The sequence below is a fragment of the Mirounga angustirostris genome, unplaced genomic scaffold (genome assembly GCF_029215605.1).
Source record: "Mirounga angustirostris isolate CCGP_5_RB_7025 unplaced genomic scaffold, mMirAng1.0.hap1 SCAF_12, whole genome shotgun sequence".
In the NCBI taxonomy this organism is placed as follows: Eukaryota; Metazoa; Chordata; class Mammalia; order Carnivora; family Phocidae; genus Mirounga; species Mirounga angustirostris.
Window position 1 is genome coordinate 72,331,714 of NW_026991720.1, and position 20,943 is coordinate 72,352,656.

At 37.9% G+C, this 20,943-nt stretch overlaps 1 protein-coding gene across 6 annotated transcripts in view; it reads right to left on the reverse strand.

Moving 5' to 3' along the window:
• The window catches only part of CDK14 (cyclin dependent kinase 14), a 550,615-nt gene that overhangs the window by 390,389 nt on the left and 139,283 nt on the right, over positions 1-20,943 (reverse strand). For all 6 annotated transcript variants that reach the window (XM_054505309.2, XM_054505308.2, XM_064575299.1 and 3 more), the window contains one exon: positions 11,930-12,024. In XM_054505309.2, coding sequence (XP_054361284.1) covers positions 11,930-12,024 — 95 coding nt within the window. The remainder of the gene's footprint in view (positions 1-11,929; positions 12,025-20,943) is intronic.

Sequence of the window (20,943 nt, forward strand, 5' to 3'; positions counted from 1 at the left end):
TTTATCAAGTCTCTAGAGGAATAAAGTACTATATAAGTAAGGTGGTCGTATATTTTATCACCCAAATGGAGACAATGGATAGTAAAAACACTGAATTAGTGAAAAGAAACACTATTAATAACAACACAAAGACAACAAGCAAAAACCAGGATTGTATTAGGCAAACCAGCACGGAAGATGCCGCTCTCCACAAGGCACTGAACACCACACTGGGTCTTTGTTCTCAGGAATGTATCTAACACTTAGTGAGGTTAATCCAAAAAGGCATCGGTGAATATGTGGTCAGAAAAGATAAGTGAAAGAACTCTGCAAAGGTGAGAGCGAAGACTTAATTCTAGACTGAAATGAAATCCAAGCTATATTGTGAGGTATTAAAACATAGCCCCCAAATTCTTTGACATTCCTCATGGAGAGGCACCATCTATGTCTTCTACCCTTGATTCTGGTCTCTCGGAACACTAGATCAATAAAGAAGGTGAAAGTGACACAGCGCCAGTTCTGGGCACAGGCCTTAAAATGCTGGCAGCTTCCACTTTCTGTACCTTGGAAGTGCTGTGTAGGTCATCTATTCCTTACCGATCTTTTTTCCTGCTTGATCCATCAGTTACTGACAGAAGGGTGTTGAAGTCTCCAACTACAAGAGTGGATTTGTCCGTTTCTCCTTTCAGTTCTATCAGCTTTTGCCTCCCATAGTTTGACACTCTATTGTTAGGTGCATACACATTTAAAATTATTATATCTTCTTGGGAAATTAATACCTCTATCACTATGTGATGCCCCCTCTTTATCCTGACGGGTTTCTGAGTCTTCAAAAGAGTCTACTTAGTCTGAAATTAATATAGCTACTCCAGCTTTCTTTTAAACAGTGTTAGTATGGCATATTTTCTATGAATTTACTTTTAATCCAATTAAGGTAGGTTTCTTGTAAGCAACACAGAGTTGGATCTTGTTTTTCATCCACACTGATAATCTCTTCCACTTGGTGCATCTAGACCAATGATACCTTAAGCGATTTGGATATAGGTATATTAATATCCATCCTCTTTGTAACTGTTTTCTTTTTATTGTATTTGTCCCTTTTTTGCTCCCTCTTTTTCTGCCTCCTCTAATTTTAATTGAGCATTTTATATAATTCTATTTTATCTTCTTAGTGTATCATTTATACTTTTTGAAATCTTCATAGTGGTTGTGCTAGAGTTTACATTTCTAACTAATCTAAGTCTAGTTTCAAATAACACTGTACCAGCTCCTGTGTAGCAGAGTGCCTTCCAACAGTGTTCTCCGTTGCAGTCATCCACCCCTCGTGATGCTACTGTCATTCATTTCACTTATCTAGACGCCATAATCTCCCAATATACTGTTACTATTATTGCTTTAGATAGTGCATTTCTAGTTCAACTAAGATGACAATAAAAGATTTTATTTTAAGGCGCCTGGGTGGCTCAGTTGGTTAAGCGACTGCCTTCGGCTCAGGTCATGATCCTGGAGTCCCGGGATCGAGTCTCACATCGGGCTCCCTGCTCAGCAGGGAGTCTGCCTCTCTCTCTGACCCTCCCCCCTCTCATGCTCTCTATCTCATTCTCTCTCTCAAATAAATAAATAAAATCTTTAAAAAAAAAAAAGATTTTATTTTACTTTTCTTTATTCCTTCTCAAACGCTCTTTTTTATAGAGATCCAAGTCTCCAACCTGTATCATTTTCATTTTGCTTAAAGTACTTCCAAAATTTCTCATAAGACAATGAGTTCCCTCAGTTTTTGTTTGAGAAAGTTTTTATTTCTCCTCCACCTTTGAAAGATATTTACTGGATATAGAATTCTAGGTTGGTGGTTTTTTAACCTCTTTTCTTAAGGATTTCACTCCGCTCTCTTCTTGCTTTTGTGGTTTCTGATGAGAAATCTGATGAAATTCTTATTCTTTTTCCTCTGTAGGTAAAGTATTTTTTCCTCTAGCTTCATTTAAGATTTTCTCTTTGTCTCTGTTTCTCCACAGCTTGAATATGATATGCCTAGGTATACAGGGTTTTTATTTTTGTTTTTATTTTTGTTTTTCAGATTTGTTTACCGATCTTTTGTTTTTTGTGCTCTGAGCCTCGTGGATCTGTGGTTTGGTATCTGTCATAAACTTTGGAAAGTCTTCTGCCATTTTTACTTTAAATACTTCTTGATTCTTCCTTCTGCTGGTATTCCAATTATGCATATGTTACACTTTTTGATATTATCCCATAGTTCCCATTTTTATTTTTATTCTTCTTTGCATTTGAGTTTGGAAGGTTTTTTTTTACTGACCTATAGTCAAGTTCTCTGACCCTTTCTTCAGCTGTGTTGAAGTCTACTGAACACATCAAAAGCATCTTTCATTTCTGTTATAGTGTTTTTTAAAAAATTCTCTTTTCTTTTGATTCTTTCTTAGATTTTCTCATTTCTCTGTTTACATTACCCACCTTTTCTTGCTTTTTGTTTCCCTTACCCATTTACCCTTATATATTAATCACAGTTATTTTAAATTCCCTCTCGGGGCGCCTGGGTGGCTCAGTTGGTTAAGCGACTGCCTTCGTCTCAGGTCATGATCCTGGAGTCCCTGGATCGAGTCCCGCATCGGGCTCTCTGCTCGGCGGGGAGCCTGCTTCTCCCTCTGACCCTCCCCCCTCTCATGTGCTCTCTCTCTCTCATTCTCTCTGTCTCAAATAAATAAATTAAAAAAAAAAAATCTTTAAAAAAAAAAAAATTCCCTCTCTGACAATTCCAGTATCTGTGCTATATCCGAGTCTGATTGTGACGACTGCTCTGTCTTTTTGGGCTGTATTTTTTCCAATCTTTTGGAACGCCTTGTAATTTTTTGTTGAAAGCCAAACCTAAAGATTTATGTTAATCTGGCTGTGTTTACTGTTTGTTGTAACTGCTTCAAATGATTCCAGTGTTCCTGTTTTTGTCTCCTCCTGACTTGAGGCTTACATTAGTACTCCTCCTCACAGAGAGCCTGTCTTGCAACTCTCTCAGCTATAATCTACTGTTATTACACTGGAGTGATGGTAAGGTATGAGGGAGTGTGAACATTCTCAAAGCTTCTGAGTGAGTCTGAATTCATTTAGTGAACCTGCATCGTGGGATGTGACCTTCACAAGTGTTTCTCCAGTGGTATAGTTTTTTTTTCCCCCCTTTCAACCTCCTATTTCCTTCCCTGACTGCAGTGAGTCCCTAACCATTATTGAGTATGGTTTCTCCCACTTAAGTGAGACAGACAAGCTGGAGAAAGTCTGAGTGGGAGAAACTCCCATCAGCTGGGATAAGGCTCTAGCAAAGACCTTTGCCTGCAGAGCAGGCTTCTGTGATGGAGAACACTCTGGGTGTATTTTATGATTATTTTTCCTCTTCCCCTGCCAGAGCCCCAAGGGGATCTTTCCATGATCTTCACTGTGGGAACCCTGTAGGGTTCCCGGAGACAAAACAAAGTGTGGGAGTGTCCCTAAGACTGTGGTCCCCAAGAGTTCTCACTCTCATGCTAGACCATAGCCCATCTCCAGCAACTCATAAAAATTACCATTTAAGTATCCTTCCCAGTTTATGGCTCCAGCAGCCTGTGCTCCTGGTGAGGAGATTTGGGCTATTTCTATCTGGATATGTCAGTCTCTCCAGAATTTAGTACAGTGGTTTGCCCTGTGGCCTCCAATCTCTGAGGAATTGAACGAAAGTTTCACATGTTCTGTTCGCCTAGCATTTCCTCTTTGAAAGGATGGGAGCATCAGCTTCCAAGCTCTTTACATGTTGGAGCTGAAGCCAGAAGTCTCACTTCCTATGTTTTGGGATGCTCATGCAGAGAACCCAGTCACCATGCTATAAGAAAGCCCAAGCCCTGAGAAGAGCCAGCACCAACTTGCCAGCCATGTAAGCTATGTTGGCAAGGGTCCCTCATATTTCAGTCAAGCTGCACAAAATGATACCTCAGGGAGAAGAAACAAACTTTTCCCACCCTTCTCCAACTGCAGATTCATGAGCAAAAAAACGATAGCTATTGTTTTAAGTCTCTATGTTTCAAAGTGGTTCATTTTTGCAGTAATACATAAGTAGAACATTCCTAACATGATCCTCAAGGCCTTGGAGATTTCTCAAAATTCAATTCATACCAGTCTCCCCTGAACATACCCCATGTCACATGGGGCTCTCTGAGTTTGTAGAACACACCAACCCCTCCTGGGGGTCTGGCCTGAAGCACTTTCGTCCCTGAACTTTCCCTGGTTGGTCACATCTCCTTTGGATCTAAGAGTAAGTATCCCCTCCTCAGCAAGACTGCCACTGTCCATCCATCTAAAGCATGCTTATTGCTCACCCCTCTCTCTCATGCAAATATACATGACCCACCACTCTCTATCTTCCTTCTCACAGCTCTCTTTTCTTTCGTGCAATTTAAATTACAGATGTGTCTGCTGGCTTGATTCGTTTTTCTCTCCCCCACTAGATGATAGGCTCCATGAAAAGAAGAACTTAGTTTTGCTCTCCATTACATATCCATCGCCTAGCCCAGTACACAGAACAGACTAGGGCCTTGGTAAATGTCTCTAAGGGAAGGAGCTCTTTTAACTAGACATGACAAAAAACAAAACAAAAGAACAAAAACAAAAAACAACAACAACAAAGAAAGAAAGAAAGAAAATGTGAACTGCCTCCATGCACTCCTTGTTTAAACAGGGCTTCCCGACCTTGACACTATTGACACTTGGAGGCAAATAAGCAAATGATTCTTTGTTGTGAGAGACTGTCCTATTCATTTGTAGAACGTTTCACAGCATCCCTGACTTCTAGATGCCAGGAACAACCTAAGTGGTGAAAACCAAAAATATTTCCAGATATCATCAAATGTCTTCTGAGGAGCAACATCTAGAACCAGTTGAGAACCACGAATTTAAAATGGAAAGATGCTACTTCCCCAGCATCCTGGTTGAAATGAAAAGAATCACAATAATAATGAAGCAACTCAGGAATGTGGGTATGCTTTAAACTGAAACCTATCTTATCATAATATCCTTCCCCTTGTCCTCCTCAAAAACCACTTAAATTGAACTATGGGAGAAAGATTCAAGAAGCCCTGACATTACGATAATTGGAAATTCTACCCTAACTCTCTCAAAAAATTCCTCCCCTAACCAAAAAAATGCCTCCATTTTCACCAGCTGGGCAGATCTGATATATGACCACAATTCTGAAGACAGCAAATATCACAGATTCTTTTAAGGGTCTCCTAATCAAATGATCAAAGGACTCTGGTAATAAAAATGGCTAACAGAGGCCGATACATTTAGACATTGTCTAATAGGAAAGTTATTCCTGCATAGTTTAGTCTAATAATTGAAATCATGCTTCTTGCCTAAACAATATCCTCATTGTCACTTTTGTCAAAAAGATTAGGCATTGTTTGTTTATCTGCTGCAAGCTAAATGAAACCAGCTGTACCCATGAACCAGGCTCCAATGCCTTGCATTCTTCCTCTAAAGGAAGTCAGGGCTCAATCTGCAATTTGAATAGACTTTAGGGTTTTTTTAATTAGCAGATTTGGTGGGTGGGCCATTATCCTCCCTGGCCTACGTAAGGGTAAGAATTCTGCTTTTTCACTTTCACCTAGACAGAAGGAGCACCGGATCTGAAAATTACAAGGCGTAAACTCATTTACTCCATTGGCTTTTTTCTTTCTAATCTAATTTCTCTTGTTTTACATTGTAATGCTGCATTTTGTGCATTAAATTACAAAGCTCACACTGATAGCATTATCATACTATGATGCCATTTTCAGACCCTGTGATTAATAGCGTGGATACAGGCTTGATCTTTAATGTGAGTGGTGATAATAAGCTTTGGCCTGTGGTCCCAAAGTCTAAAAGAAAATCAGAGCAGACCTAATGAGAAACAGAGATTGGGCCTCAGAAGCCTCCTGCATCAGAGCTCAAAAAATGTAACCAGATTTGCCCCTTTTGTGGGAGGCAACCTCTCTGGACGCTGGAGATTGGCATGACAGTCCAGGTGTCAACACGGAAGATTGAAACTTCAGTGAACCAGGAGTCCAGTGTTTTCCATCTGGGGATTTCTGATTTTTAGAATTCTTCAAACTGCCCCTGATAGTGTTTCAATGGAGTTGACCTTCAGGGCAAGCGGTGAGAGGCACCTCTTTAATCTCACACATTCTGAAAAGGTGGTTAACTTCCACAGCCTTTCTTCTTGCTGCTGCTTGTTTTAATTAACAGCATTTCTCCCCCTATTCCTCCTGGGGCTTTGAAGAGCTCTTTGAAATGTGTTTAGTAGAGTTCAGTCTTGGTTTGGCATAGTCTCTCAATTTATGAGGTCGTTTAATTCAAGTTCAATTATTCAGCACAAATTGGCAGAATGAAATGCTAAAAGAAGATTGGCACTTTCAATCCCATAAATCTCATGTTACATAAAGTGAGCAAATTCGTCCATTGTTCTTATTGACCTCTGAGATAACAATTTACGGCTGGCACAAACCCGTGCGGGCAGGCTTCTCTGTTCAGCAGGCTCCCACAGGAGCAACGCTTTGGCACCATCCCCTCAACAGAAATGCAAGATAAGCAAAAAAAAAAAAAAAAAAAAAGGACCAAAAATCAGGACCATCTGTGGGATGACTCAGTCTAAATAAGTCGAATACTCTAATTCCAGAGATGGAACAAAGAGCAGGTTTTTCCTTCACTAAAGGACACAAAGTATGAGAAAATCAAAAGCAAGCATCTGCAGCCTCACATACCCCCTAGGTAAGTAGGAAGGAAAGGAGAGAACTCTGTTCCAGGCAAGAGGAAAGGTTCATAACTTCTCAGTACTCATGATGGGGTGCAGAACTGGGGGGCTTCAGACATCTAGGAGAGACTGGGTGTGCTCCGCCTGTAGATCCCAGTACACTGAGAAGCACGTGGTCCCACCACATCTCAAGTCTGAGGTGGCTGTCTGTGGTCCGAGCCCTTATCTGCAATAGCCAGGCCTTAATGGGTGCTCACACATAAAGAACCCACCGACCCTGCCAAATTACATTGCTTTAAACCAATTCCACTTTAACACTTAAACAGTACACTTTTGCTTAATCAAAATTTGCACAATAATCAGAATGAATCAGTTTGCTTTTCCTTTAAGGCTCCCAGTCTTTAATAAGTTTAGTGGAATGTCTGATAACAAAGGGTGAAAATATATTTGTTTGGGGACCACAGCCCAAAAGACAACTGTCCCAAGGATTCCTATGAATACACACAGTGATGAGGGAGGCTTGATTTAAAAGCACTGAGGCTTAGCATTATATTCTCTAGCTCCAGGTCCTTGTAAATGACAAGATTTCGTTCTGTTGATGCAAAAGAAGCCAGTCCGAGAAAGACAAATACCAAATGATTTCACTCATATGTGGAATTTACAAAACAAATAAGCAAAGGGAAAAAAGTGAGAGAGAGAATCAAGAAACAGATGCTTAATTATAGAGAACAAACTGATGGTTACCAGAGGGGAGGTGGGGGGGTGGACTGGTGAAATAGGTGATGGGGACATAGGAGGGCATTTGTCACGATGAGCTCTGCGTGATGTATGGAAGTGCTCAATCACTACACTGTACACCTGAAATGAATATAACACTGTATGTTAACTAATTGGAATTAAAATAAAAACTTTTTTAAAAATTGAAAAAATAAAAGCACATGAGGCTGTGAATTTGATCAGTTACCCCTGGAGAGAACATACTTAAAATACTTTAGTCAACATCATCCTCTCTTCCTTCCTTTTGAAAATCCCACACCATTTTACATGGGCCTTTTTTACTGCATTCTAGCTCATATCAAATATACTACATTCTAACTTATGTTGAGTTATTTAGGTATATGGACCATCTCCCTTCAAAACTGAAGGCCCTTGAGGTCAGAATCTGCATGTGATTCACCTCTTCTTCACCTACAGTATAAAAAGGGCATAAAAACAACATAATAAACACTCATCAGTAGTTGAGTAAGCTCAAAAAAAAAAAAAAATGTTAACAAGTCTCTTAATGTACAAAAGTCCCTGGGAAAATTCCTGAAAGGTAAAAATGATTTTGAGGTACTAAATTAAAAACATTTTTAAATGTTATATTTTTTAAATGCAAAGTATTATACAATGCATATTTTTTTTTAAATCTTATATTAAACGCTACAGGGATGTAAAAGAGAGAACATAATCAGGAAACCAAGCCAGGATAGAGATTCGTAGTCCGAGTGATGATAAACTGCCTCCCTTCCCCAAACATAAACACACACACGAAGTAAGCTGAAGAACACTGATTTAAAAAAATATATATTTCTACTCAAATATGAAAATGTGGGAAATCCAAGGCTTTTATTAAAAAATTAAAGAGCTTGTTTGTGAGTTTTGTGTGTTGACATGGTTGCAGTACCAGCCATATTCTTTAAAACCAGGCTCCTCTTTTTTTATTATTTATTTATTTTTGCCTTTTCAAGGTTTTTTTTTTTTGGTATAAAAAAAGAAAAGCATAATTGCCACAAATTACAAAAGACTAATACAAGCTCATTCAGGTATTTTACATTTTTTTTGTCCTTTTAAATGTCTTCTTTTTTTTTAAGATTTTATTCATTTGAGAGAGAGAGAGAGAAAGAGCACATATGGGGGGCAGGGGGTGAGGGTGAGCAGCAGAGGGAGAAGGAGAAGCAGACTGTCTGCTAAGCATGGAGCTTGATGCCCGGGCTCAATTCCAGGACCCCGGGACCATGACCTGAGCCACCCAGGCGCCCCTAGAACCAAACTCTTTACCAAGGGGGCTACGCAGTATAGAAATCTCAGCCAGCTTCTTCCCAATCTACGTAGAGTAAGAAACTCAAGAGAATTCAAGGTAATAAAAAGCCTCTCTATTCCTTCAAGAGTTTCTATACTATAGCTACCAGCAACTACACCTAAATCAACAAGTACACAAACATTTTGTGGGTGGGGAGAGGAGGATCTCCTTTGCCTGTATTATTTAAAGAACCATGAAATAAAAGATGACTCAAGATATACCATAAATAGTAAAAGAACACTGTCATGAATGCAATGCCAAATTACTGAGGTTTGAAATGTGTAAGTGTTATGGATTAAATTATATCCTCAAAAAAAGATATACTGAAGCTCCCTAATCTCAGAATATGACATAGGTTCTTTGGAAATAGGGCCTTTAACAGAGGTAACTGCATTGAAATGAAGTCAGCAGGTGGGCCCTGAGCCAGTATGACTCGTGTCCTTCTGAAAAGGGAACATTTGGATACAGACACACACAGGGAGAACACCATGGGAACAGGAAGGCAGAGACTGAAGTGCCGCGTTCAGAGGCCAGAAGTGCCGAAGACTGCCAGCTCACCACAGAGGCTAGGAGAGAAGCAGGGAACAGATTCTCTCCCCTACAGAACCAACCGTCAGAAGGACCCAACTCTGCCAACACCTTCTTAGACTTCCAGCTTCCAGAACTGCGAGAAGATAAATTTCGGTTGTTAAGCCACCCAGTCTGTGGTACTTGGTTTTGGCAGCCCCAGCAAACTAATACAGTGAGGTTAGTGGCAAAATCCCAACTTGACCCATGTGATTCAAGATTTATTTGTAAAATGCTCACAAACTAGAAATTAGTGAGATCTCTACAAATACCAGGCAACTTTACCACAATATAATGATAGTTGCTCTTGGAGAAGATGCTAAAGATAATGTTTAAAGATGGGAGGCAGGGATGCCGACATGTATGGGAGAGTGGTGAGGAGTCCTGGGATGGGGGGCTATTTAAATTACAGCACTTCAGGGGACACATCAAACAAACTCAGCTCTCAAGCCTTGCTAGACGGCATGTAACTGTTGTGCTCTGGCCTGACCTTGCCACCCTAAAGCAAGCAAGCACAGGCAACCTGTCCTCTCTTAAAGCAGGTGAGTGGTCAATGGCTTTCATCTCCAGCTGGAGGAAATTAAATGCTACATGTGACCAGCAGGCTTGAAACTGCTTGAGAAATGCTGACAAGATACATTTAGGCCTGCTGGAGTGAAGAGTATTAACTGTCCGGAACTGCCCTTCTCAAAGATTGCAGACACTTAAAAGGCAGCCTTTCTTTTATTCGAGCATAATAAATGGAGGATTTTTCAACTATCTCCAAGATTTTGACATAAATCACAAAGTTAAACATTTAATAGAGTTATTAACTTACATTTGGAAATCAGCTGAGCCCATCTTTTTTGGGAAGGCACTTAAAAGTAACTGGTGTATTTCCTTATAATGAAATAATATGTTTGCTTCTGTTTGATTCATGATTACAACAAGCCAGAGCATATGTGAGAACCATCTGGAATATTCAACAAGGACCAAGGTTTTCCGAGGAAGGCCTTATACTGTGCAAGCAGTATTGTATAATGGTTAGGAAAAGAATGGCTGCAAACCAGAGAGACGTGAGCCAAAAACAAGATTTGCCACTAACCAACTGTGTGGACTTGGACAAGTGGTGAAAACTCTCCAAGCACAGGACTCCTAGTCAAACGGAGGTGATAATTATAGGAACTATCTTTGTAGGGCATCATGAGAAATGATGAGACAATGGATATACCATACATTATGCAAAACAATTGCTTAATCCAGTGTAGTGACCCTCATGTTATAAACATTAAATGTACAATTAATTTTTATATACTAGAGAAATAACTATTTTTCTTTAGGAAAGAATATAAAGTTTTACACACAACCTCTATTTAAAACTGCTCAACAATATTCTGTAATGTTCAGGCACTCTAGATAAGTCATTAACAGCCCTATAGATTTGACTTGATTTTTTATTCCCATCATGTTTCTTTTTCAGACAAATTTTTTAAAAGACATTTTTTTTGGTAAATATTTAAAATCTCAAAATTAGTACTATTATTTGTTACTTATATTATTCCTGCATCCTTACTTACATATCTTCCTTTGTCAGAAATATTTCTTCATCTTCTTAAAAAACATAAGCAAAGGAAAAACTACATTCCAGAAAAGCCAAAGATTACCTAAATGGTCAAAATTTCCAATTATGTGTTTAGAAAGTTCCTTCAGAGAATTTTCCACTACATGATTTTATGTAATTAATTAGGTTAGAATTTCCTATCTTCCATAATGACTTAAAAGAGAGACAAAAACAGGGAATGGTTCAGAAAATTATTTTTCAACATTATTTGGTAATGTTATTTAAGGTAAAGATTTGTATTTCCTACAGTTATTTGAGAAATAGCATTATATTTCTACATGGCACCAAATACAGTAACTCTGCATTCTTAATAAGAGAGGGAGGAGGCCTATCAGAAACATATGGGGTAAGCTTTTCAAGAATCCAAACTTGTGCCTGACCCCAGGATAGCATTGGGCAGGGGGGTGGGGGGGGGGGGGGGTGGAGAATAACAACAGGAGGGAAGGTTGTTTCTCCACGTGAAAATATATGTAGTATGGTGTCAAAGTACACAGGTAGGAAAAAAGAAAAAGTCTGCATTTTTTTTTAATTTAGTGATTTCTTTAGATGGAGTAAAAGCTCAATTTAAAAAGACGCAAGAATAGCCAATATATTTGACTTTGTCAAATCAGTACTCTTATTCTTAAGCAAACACTAAACCTCCAGAAGAAATTAATCATATCATTCACCTGGAAACGAATTCTCATTTGAGGGTTCCAGCCCCAATGTTGGGGGTGGAGGGGCAGGGGTAGGACAGAAAAGATAAATTGGACAAGTCTGCAAAATTGTTTGCTAGCAGGGAAAACCAATTCTGCTGACTTTCACACTTCTTAAAACAACAACAAGAACAAAAACTGAGAGGGAAAATCTACTGTATATTAAAGGAGAATTATTTAAATAAATTAATATTATTAATTGTTAATAATCAGTATTAAGAGAGCAGGTACATTTTAAATGTGAAATATTAAAAACCGAATGAACTTACTTGCTTTTCCCTTTGTATACTGTAGCATAAGAGCCTTCCCCTAGTTTTTCCAGTTTTTCGTATGAGTCAGCTTTTCCAAATTTGGGACTTGTCGGCTAAAAATGGAGCAGAGGGTAAACAAAACAGATTGTATCAAACTAATTACAATGAATAGGCCAATTTTGCTAAAAATGTATAAATTCTGTCACTTTTTTAAATAGCTTTTTTCTGATATAAGAATATTTATTCTAAAAAACAACATGATAACTATTCAGGATACAAAACTCAGAAAATGTAAATAAAAACAGTGTAGAAAGTTTAAATTTACCCATAATCTGTCTACCAAGAAAGAACCACCATTAATATTTTGGTATCTCTTCTTCCAGTGCTATCTATATGCTGATGCCTGCTTTTTTACATAAATAGGATTACACTAAACATACTGATTTTAATCTGCTTTTTTCCCCCACTCAACATATTATGAATATTTTCCATGTTATTATATAATCTTCTAAATTAGGGGCTGGCTAGTCCAAACTAACACCTGTTCATCCCACAAACTTAGAAAAGTTTCTACTTCTTTTTTTTTTAATGGGGTGGGTGGTCAAAAGAAGAATAAAATTTAATAGCACAGTAAGATTATATATGAGAATCAAATTTTAGTGTCCACAAAGTTTATTAGAAAATAGTCATGCATGTTCATTTCCATATTGTCTTACGACTTGAAAGCTACAACAGAGGGGCGCCTGGGTGGCTCAGTTGGTTAAGCGACTGCCTTCGGCTCAGGTCATGATCCTGGAGTCCCTGGATCGAGTCCCGCATCGGGCTCCCTGCTCGGCAGGGAGCCTGCTTCTCCCTCTGACCCTCCTCCCTCTCATGTGCTCTCTGTCTCTCTCATTCTCTCTGTTTCAAATAAATAAATAAAATCTTTAAAAAAAAAAAAAAAGAAAGAAAGCTACAACAGAGGTGTAGCTGCAGCAGAGATGATACAGCCAACAAAACTGAAAATATTTACCCTCTGACCCCTGTTGTAAATCATGACTGTATAATATTCAGCCAGATAAAGGTACTCGTCCAATACCTCTTAGCAATAATGCAAACAAATAATCAAAGATGCATCACTCAGATGCATCTCATTAATACAAAAGGAACTGTCTTATGTATTATAAACCAACCCTTAAGTTTAGCTGCAGCAAAATAACTCTTCCTAAAGACATGGCAAATCCCATCAAGATGATAAAAGTGCTGAAAGTGAGCAATCTCATCACTCTTGCTGTCCCCAGCCCGCCTCAACTTTCACCAGACAAAACATGGGGAGTGCTGTCCTCCATGGGGCAAGTTACCTATTATTATTATTTTTTTATTATTCATTTGAGACACAGAGATACAGAGAGAGAAAGCATGCATGAGCAGGGAGAGAGGCAGAGGGAGAGGGAGAAGCAGGCTCCTCGCTGAGCCAGGAGCCCGATGTGGGGCTCGATCCCAGGACCCTGGGATCATGACCTGAGCAGAAGGCAGACACTTAACCATCTGAGCCACCCAGGCGCCCCCAAGTTACCTATTATTTTAATGTCACTATAAAAGGGTAATATCAAAGCGTATCAGAAAATGATAATTATATGAGGAATTAAAAGTATCTTAATGGAATTATCCAATCTCAGTTATAAATACATAAATAATCGACAAAAAGTTACTGGTGATTGTGTTACTGCATAATTAATGATTTTCAGAAGCTCAGGAAAAGACCTTCTTGCAGAAAGTTTATAGAACACTATCCTTGAGAATGTGCTCTTATACCACTTATGAGAAACATAACATACTGGCAATGGATCTGACTCCCATCATTTATAAAGATCCTGTGTGGCAAGTTGAACACATGCTTCTTACCTCCTTCCCACCCAAAATACCACACAGTGACTGAGAAGATATTTTTCAAAAATAATAAAGCAGAAACAGGAATGGGAAACAAGAAAGAGTGCCAATATTTAATCAGAAATTTTGAGAAATTCTGAAAGAGAGACAGTAATCAGAATCAAAACTTCAGAGAAAAGACTGTGGCAACCTAAAGCCCCAACCTGGAGAAGAAGACTATTACAAATAAAAGAAGCAGGAGTCTCCAGGAAAATGTGAAACTAATCAACACAGCTGAGCACAGGGTGCCCTCCCAAGCAAACTGCAGGAACATCTACACAGAGGAGACAGCTGAGACTGTGGGTATTCAGGCCAGAGGGGAAGAGCAAGGACGGAAGCAGCCACTGCTAGAAAAAGGATGACAATCCCCCCCATGCCCAAGCTGTAATCCTTGCCTCTCCATAAGATCACTACAGATGATTTACAGAAAACTAAATAAGCTGACAGTAATTCTCAAATACAAAAATGAGTATATAATAAAAAATCACAAATCATTTCAGGAAAATCAATACCTGGAAAAAAAGGCATAATATTTAATGGGCAGATAAACCAAAACCCTGGTTAGAGAGTTGACATTGCCAAGAATAACTTTGAATAAAAATAACCAGTATGTTCAGAGAGATTTCAGAAGATACTACATCCTTCAAGAAGAAACAATTAGAGATTTAGAGAGTAAATATTTAATCAATGAAATAAAATATTCAATGGGCAGGGAATAAAAGAATGGACACATATGAAAAGTAAAAAGCTCAATGTTTGAACAGAATTCCCCTAGAAAACTTTAGGGAGAGGTTGCACCTAAATAGAAAAAATATCCAATCAGCATAATATCCTCACAGACAACAATGACTGCAAAAAGACAATTAAGCAACATTTTCAAAATAAATAGCAAAAATGATTCTGAATCACTAATACCATACCCAAAATAGTCCTGTCAGTAGGATGGAAAAGATGTAATGTTGCCACCTACAGAAAAAAAAATCTAGATACAGAATTCTGTATTATCTTGATATAAGATGTACTTGGAGTGATGGGGGAAGCACAGAAAGGCAAGGAACACTAGGAAAAAAGAAGCAACGGCAGGCTGAGATTTCTTCAATTGATCAGGACAGACTGCAGAAACTGAGTAACTCCAAATGCATATGTTTTAGTATGTTTCTTAACTCTTCAAAGGTCATCACAAAATAACATGAACTGGATACACAAACACCAAACAAATTAGAGAGAAAAGAATAGAAGAACACAATGTAATGAGGAGAGGGATGAAAATAAAAAGTGAAAGGTCGGGGGGGGGGGTGCTCAAGAAGAAAACACGTCAAGTAAAAGTTCATAAAATAAGAACTTAAGTTTAAACATATCGATCGTGTAAAACATATCAATCAATCGTATTGATTGTAATAAAAATAAATGAACAAACTTCCTTTATTAATATAAACTTCTCAGATTGAAAAAACAAAGAAAGTCTAGCAATATGCTATTCCTAAGAGACAAAATTAAAACGAGTAAATCTGAAAATAAAGGAGTAAAGAGAAAATACAGCAAAAAAAGGAATTTTACAAAATAATGCATTATCACAATATTGATGGCAAACAAGATAGAATTCATAAAACAACAAATAGATTAAATTAGTATATCCCATAAAAATGAACATTAATATCCACAAAGAAATTTAATAATTTTAAATTTTTTAAATTAAATTTAAATTTAAATTTAATTATTAAATTAAAATTTAATAACATAGTTTTGAAATGTATGTATTTTACTGCTGGTAGCAATAAAATAAGAAATTGTCAAATTCACGGTGATAATGGGCAACAAACATACATCATTCAGACATCAAAAGAGCAGACAAGGAAGAAGTAAGGGATTTATGAACTTGAATATGAGAATTACCATTTTAATCTAATACACATGTTAATATATATTCTTTTCAAGCATACATTTAACATTCACACAAAAAAAATGACCACTTTCAATATTTAAAACTGCAGAAACACCTTAAGTTACTTTTTCTGAACATAATGCAGTAAAATTAGCAATTAAGAACAAAAGGAAATCTTAAATAGTTTAGCTGTGTGAGTGAGAAAGAAAATCAAAATTGAAAATTCATAAATAAATATGTGGCATTGAGGACATGACATTTTAAGACCCAGGGGATACAGCCAAATCAATACATAACAAGAAAATGTAAATACATATGCACACACTAGAAAAGAAGAAAGGTCGAAAGTAATACGAATTAGACATACTAAGAAGGGATTAATAAAAACAATGGACCACGTATTCTTTTCTTCAAGAAACTTGTAAGGTACAAACCATGTGTTGAGTTGAATCAAGTAAAACTTAATGGAAAATTACATTCAAAATCGCCTGACTAGTTCTGTGTGGGTTATGTTCTCATGCATTTTTCATCACCGGGAAACAGCTTGCGAATGTCACACTTTACCATCACCCTCCTGAGCCCAAGTTTTAAATAGAAATTTTAAAACCTATATTAAACTTCAGTATAAAATGATCTTCAATGGGGAAAATATTGTGTTCACAGTTCCACTCTAAATTATTTAAAATTAGAATGAGAAGTCTGTGTTTGCTTTTGTGCTCCTTTAAGAATAAATCTAATCTATGTTCAAGAAAAAAAGCAGCAGCAGAAAATTACCCCTTTACTCCTATTAGGAGATAAACTGCTAATGCGTATTTATAGCAAGTACAAGACATAGTCACACAAAACTGGTAGGAAGAGGACGCCAGTATTTTTTCCTCCTGAAAAGGCACAAATAATTTTCTAAAATATTTCACTCTTTATCAACTGCCTTATATATCAGAGTTGATATAATCGTTTTAAGATACAGACCACACTAAATGTACTACTTGAAGAAATAGAACTGAAGAAATCAGAAAAACAAGAATATGCTTTAAAAAAAAAACACTTATTCACAAGAAAAATCAAGTAAAAGAAGATGCTAATGGCACAAAGTACTCTATCTAATTAAATGGATTTGGATGCACTAACTACCATGGTTCATATACACCCTATTAATATTGTGATGGCAGAAAATTAATATTTTGCCACATTTGATGCTAAGACAATGTTATTTTCCCTGTGAAACTGATATGTATACATTGTAGAAATACACTGTAATCTACAGATCAATCATGCTAGCTTCATAGCTCTATACACACATAATGTCTCTCTAAAAAATTTTATCTAAAAAAGAATGGGCCTATGGAATAGGGCATGTCTTAAGATAGTCTGAGCTTTAGGAGTCAGATTCTTATAAAGTGAGTCCCCCTATTTTAAGTAATTAGAAATGTTCTGATCTGTAATTACTATGCATATGAATAAGGAATCCAACTGCTAAGTCATTAAAGAGGCCAATAATAAAATCCTTCCCATCAAACGGATGAAATTAAGAATAATTCAGAATGAGAGGTCCTATTTTGTTTGATAATTAAAGTTCAGGCTTTGAGTTTGCCTATTTTTTTTTTCTCACAACCTTATTAAATCATCAACATTTAAACAAATGCTAGATCAAACCCATGTGTAGTCAATCCTAAATATTATCTTTGGCTCTTTGTGGTCAGGTGCATGGGTGAATTGGAAACAGTTTTGTGGGGCAAGTATTCTCTGCTTATCACTTCCCTACTTAGATCGCAGGCTTGAGACAGCACTTTAGAAAACTGGAAATACAGAGGGCTAATCAGCAATTACTAACCAACACACTAACTGCACAGAGATGTGGAATTTAATGAAATAATGTAAATACATTTTTTTGTAAAAAATAGAATAAAGGTACAGAGAACCATCAATTGTATGGACCAGTGGAGGGGAACATTGGCATAGATAATGAAAAAATGAAGATAATATTCCAGCTGAATGGTGCCTGCCATCCTGCCATGAAGGAGATGCTCATGGCCTTTGCTAGTTCTAGTTCATTGTTTGTGTAATTAACAATGACAGCTAGTTAATATCAAGTGTTTGCTAAGTGCCTGGCTTTGAGCTAATCACTTCAAATACAGCACCTAAATTTAATCCGTATAACATCACCCTGAGGTTGGTCTATTAGTATCCTCATTTGAACATGAAGATTTTAAAGACTGGAGAAGTAAATAACTCATCTAACATCCTGTAGCTAAAGGCGGAGCTAGAATTCAAACCAAGTTAATTAGAATCAAGGACCTATTCTCTTTACCACTACTGCACTGGTGGAATCTTCCCACAAAGACCTAATCCTCATAGTACAGGCATTAAATTATGCTTAAATTTATCATCTACTGAAACCCCATTCCTAAAAGCAGGGATGTATTTTTGAACTGCATTTTTATAAAATGCATGAGTATACTTCTATGTCCATTCTAATGATACCATGACATGGCTATAGGAATGTCCACAGTTTCATACTGAATTCATTGAAAACTGATTTTAACCTTCATATATTAACCCCTTGCTTAACGTTACTGATGACAGCCTGAATTGCAGGAAAACCACAATCTGCACTACTGTATTATACTATAATTTTGAGAGTGGATGTGAGGGTAAAGTGGGAAGGATTCATGAGGCCTCATTAAACAAGAATTTCAAGTGAAATCTTCCTTTGCTAATTTTTCTTCTGCCTTTGATCTCAGAAAGAGGCTCTAGCACCCTGTATTTCTAGCCCAATTATAAAGTCACACTAAGGTAATCCACAGTTGATGGATAACTTGGTTACAAAATAGATCTAGATGCTACACAGAGAGATAGACCCAAGCACCACAGGTGGTAACAACCTAACGAGGGGGCTTGGTTCTCTCTAGGAACGTTCTAGTCAGCACAAGAAGGAGGCAATGCCAAGATAAGACCCCGCCGCTCAAGGATAAACCCCTGAGAAGTGAAGTGGGACTCTCAAGTGTGCACCTTCTTCCTCTCTTCAGATTGGGCCTGCGTATCATGGGATATAGATTTATCTGGAGATGGGAGGAGGTACATTTGGAGGACTCTGTGGTGAAATGTATAGACCTTAATCTAAATATGAATTTCTGAAAATATGTTCTCTTTAAGCTTCGCTTATGATAGCACAGCTCAATGAAATCCCTTCTAAATTGGGCGAGCAAGACAGGCAGTCTCCCATAGCACTTCCAATAGCTCTAGCTGTTGAGGAGCACAGCTGGGATGGAGGGGGTGGGAGGGAAAAGGGAAAGAAAGCTTCGCCCTGTCAGTGACAGTACCAAACACTACGCAGGGACGAGGCCCACAAGAGCAGGCACTCAAGAAATGTCTGAAGCAAAGAAAAGCTGTCAAATACCTCTTGAAATAGACCAATTCAAATAAAATCACATTCTTTAGATTCTGCCTGAATTTTAAAGTGCCACCGTCTAAACAAATCCAGGAAGTATACAGATGAATGCGGACGGTCTCTGAGGTCAAGGTACTCTTGGTTTCTTGATTTCAGTCATGATTCCTAGCAATGACCACTGTGTGAATAGGGCAGTTGGGAAGACGTGGTACCATACAGTACATCCACCACAGTAATCCCGAGAAACAAGAACAGCTATCCTGTTGTCCTCACTAAAACAGGGACTCAGCACAGTGCCACACTTCTGCTCACTTTCTCCCTCCTTCTCAAGTGTGTTCTTGGAGCCTATTCAAGATAACTAATACTTCAAAGAAATAACAATAGAATAAAGATATGGCATTAATCTTGCTGGCCCTTGGGTAAAGGGACTATTCTGAGGCCTATTAGCCTTTAAAAATTTGTATAACAAAATCTGTCCTAAAACTCCCATGCCTGTGGGTATGAAATGAGCAAACCCATACACTATCAGATGGGCTATAGAGTGGTATTACACAAGATGTGTTACTGCCTCCATTTTCTGCCCAATGAGGAGTCCAAAGGAAAAAGGTCTTTCCATAAATAGAGTATCATAAAATACCCTCTTCCATCGCAATAGGGAAGAGAACAAAAAGGCAGAAGGTAGAAAGGACTCAGAATAAAACAGAGTATTATAGCACCAAGCTAAAAGAGAAAAGAAACCACTTCCAACTTGAGGAGAAAAGAGCAAAGACATTTTTTCTAAGGCATACTGAATGGAGACAAAAACTCCTATAAAGAAAAGAAAGCAAAGCAGTTTCAACACAAAGTAATATAAGTGGTCTGATATATAAGAAAGACTTCCTGGGGTAGAATAGGAAAGGGTAAGCCCAGTAAGAAACTCAAGAAAAAGAATCTTAAAGGAAGTTAACAATAGGAGCGAAACAGTGGAAATTTCTAGTTAAACATGGTGGTTTTAACACATGTACTTATCTCTGCCCTCACCAATCTACTAAACTGACAGTAAAGTCATAACTCACAAGGGCAAATAGAACAAGTAAGAAGATTGCAGACAAGATACAAACAAAAGTTTGGAGACGGGAGACAAATGGATGGGAGGCTGCTGACAAGGACGATGACCAAAGGCGTAAACCAAGAACGAACTCAGTTCATACTTCAGAATCCCAGAAACACTCAAGAACTGGAAGCTGAACTTCAACGAGAGGCCAAAAGCAAAGTGCTTAGTCAGAGTGGGTTTAAGGAACAGGTCCTTTCCCTGGGAACTTGCCTCTCTCAGACAGGTGTATGCCCTACCGTGATCCCCAGCAGAGGCTTATTCTCTGAAGAGGTTGAACCAGACAGGTCAGAACTGGGACACCAAGTACAGTGGAAATCAGGATGAAGAGTCATACTGAATGAAAACAAAGCAGAAGAAAGTTTGTGTAGGACTGGGAGACCCTGGGCCCCTTCTTGATCATCTCAGAAAAATAGCATTTAAGCTTTCATATCCTAGGTAAATTTGCTCTGGGGGATCAACTCAGCCAAGGAAAAAGATGGATTGATACTGACATCTAATAGTCCTCCTATGAAATGACTAGGTCTTCTCTGATATTCCCTACGCTGAGGCCTCCCCCAGTGGACAAGCACTGGTGGCACAAAGAAATTCCTATGAACTTTTTTGTACACTATTCATAATATGAACTCAGTCAAGAGTTCTTTCCAAAGGCATGATCTAGACTCACCAAAATTAAAAATCTCAACAGGCAAGGCAGAAACCAAAACAAACAAACAAACAAACAAACAAAAACCAAAACAAAGAACTCAAAGGAAACTCGAGAT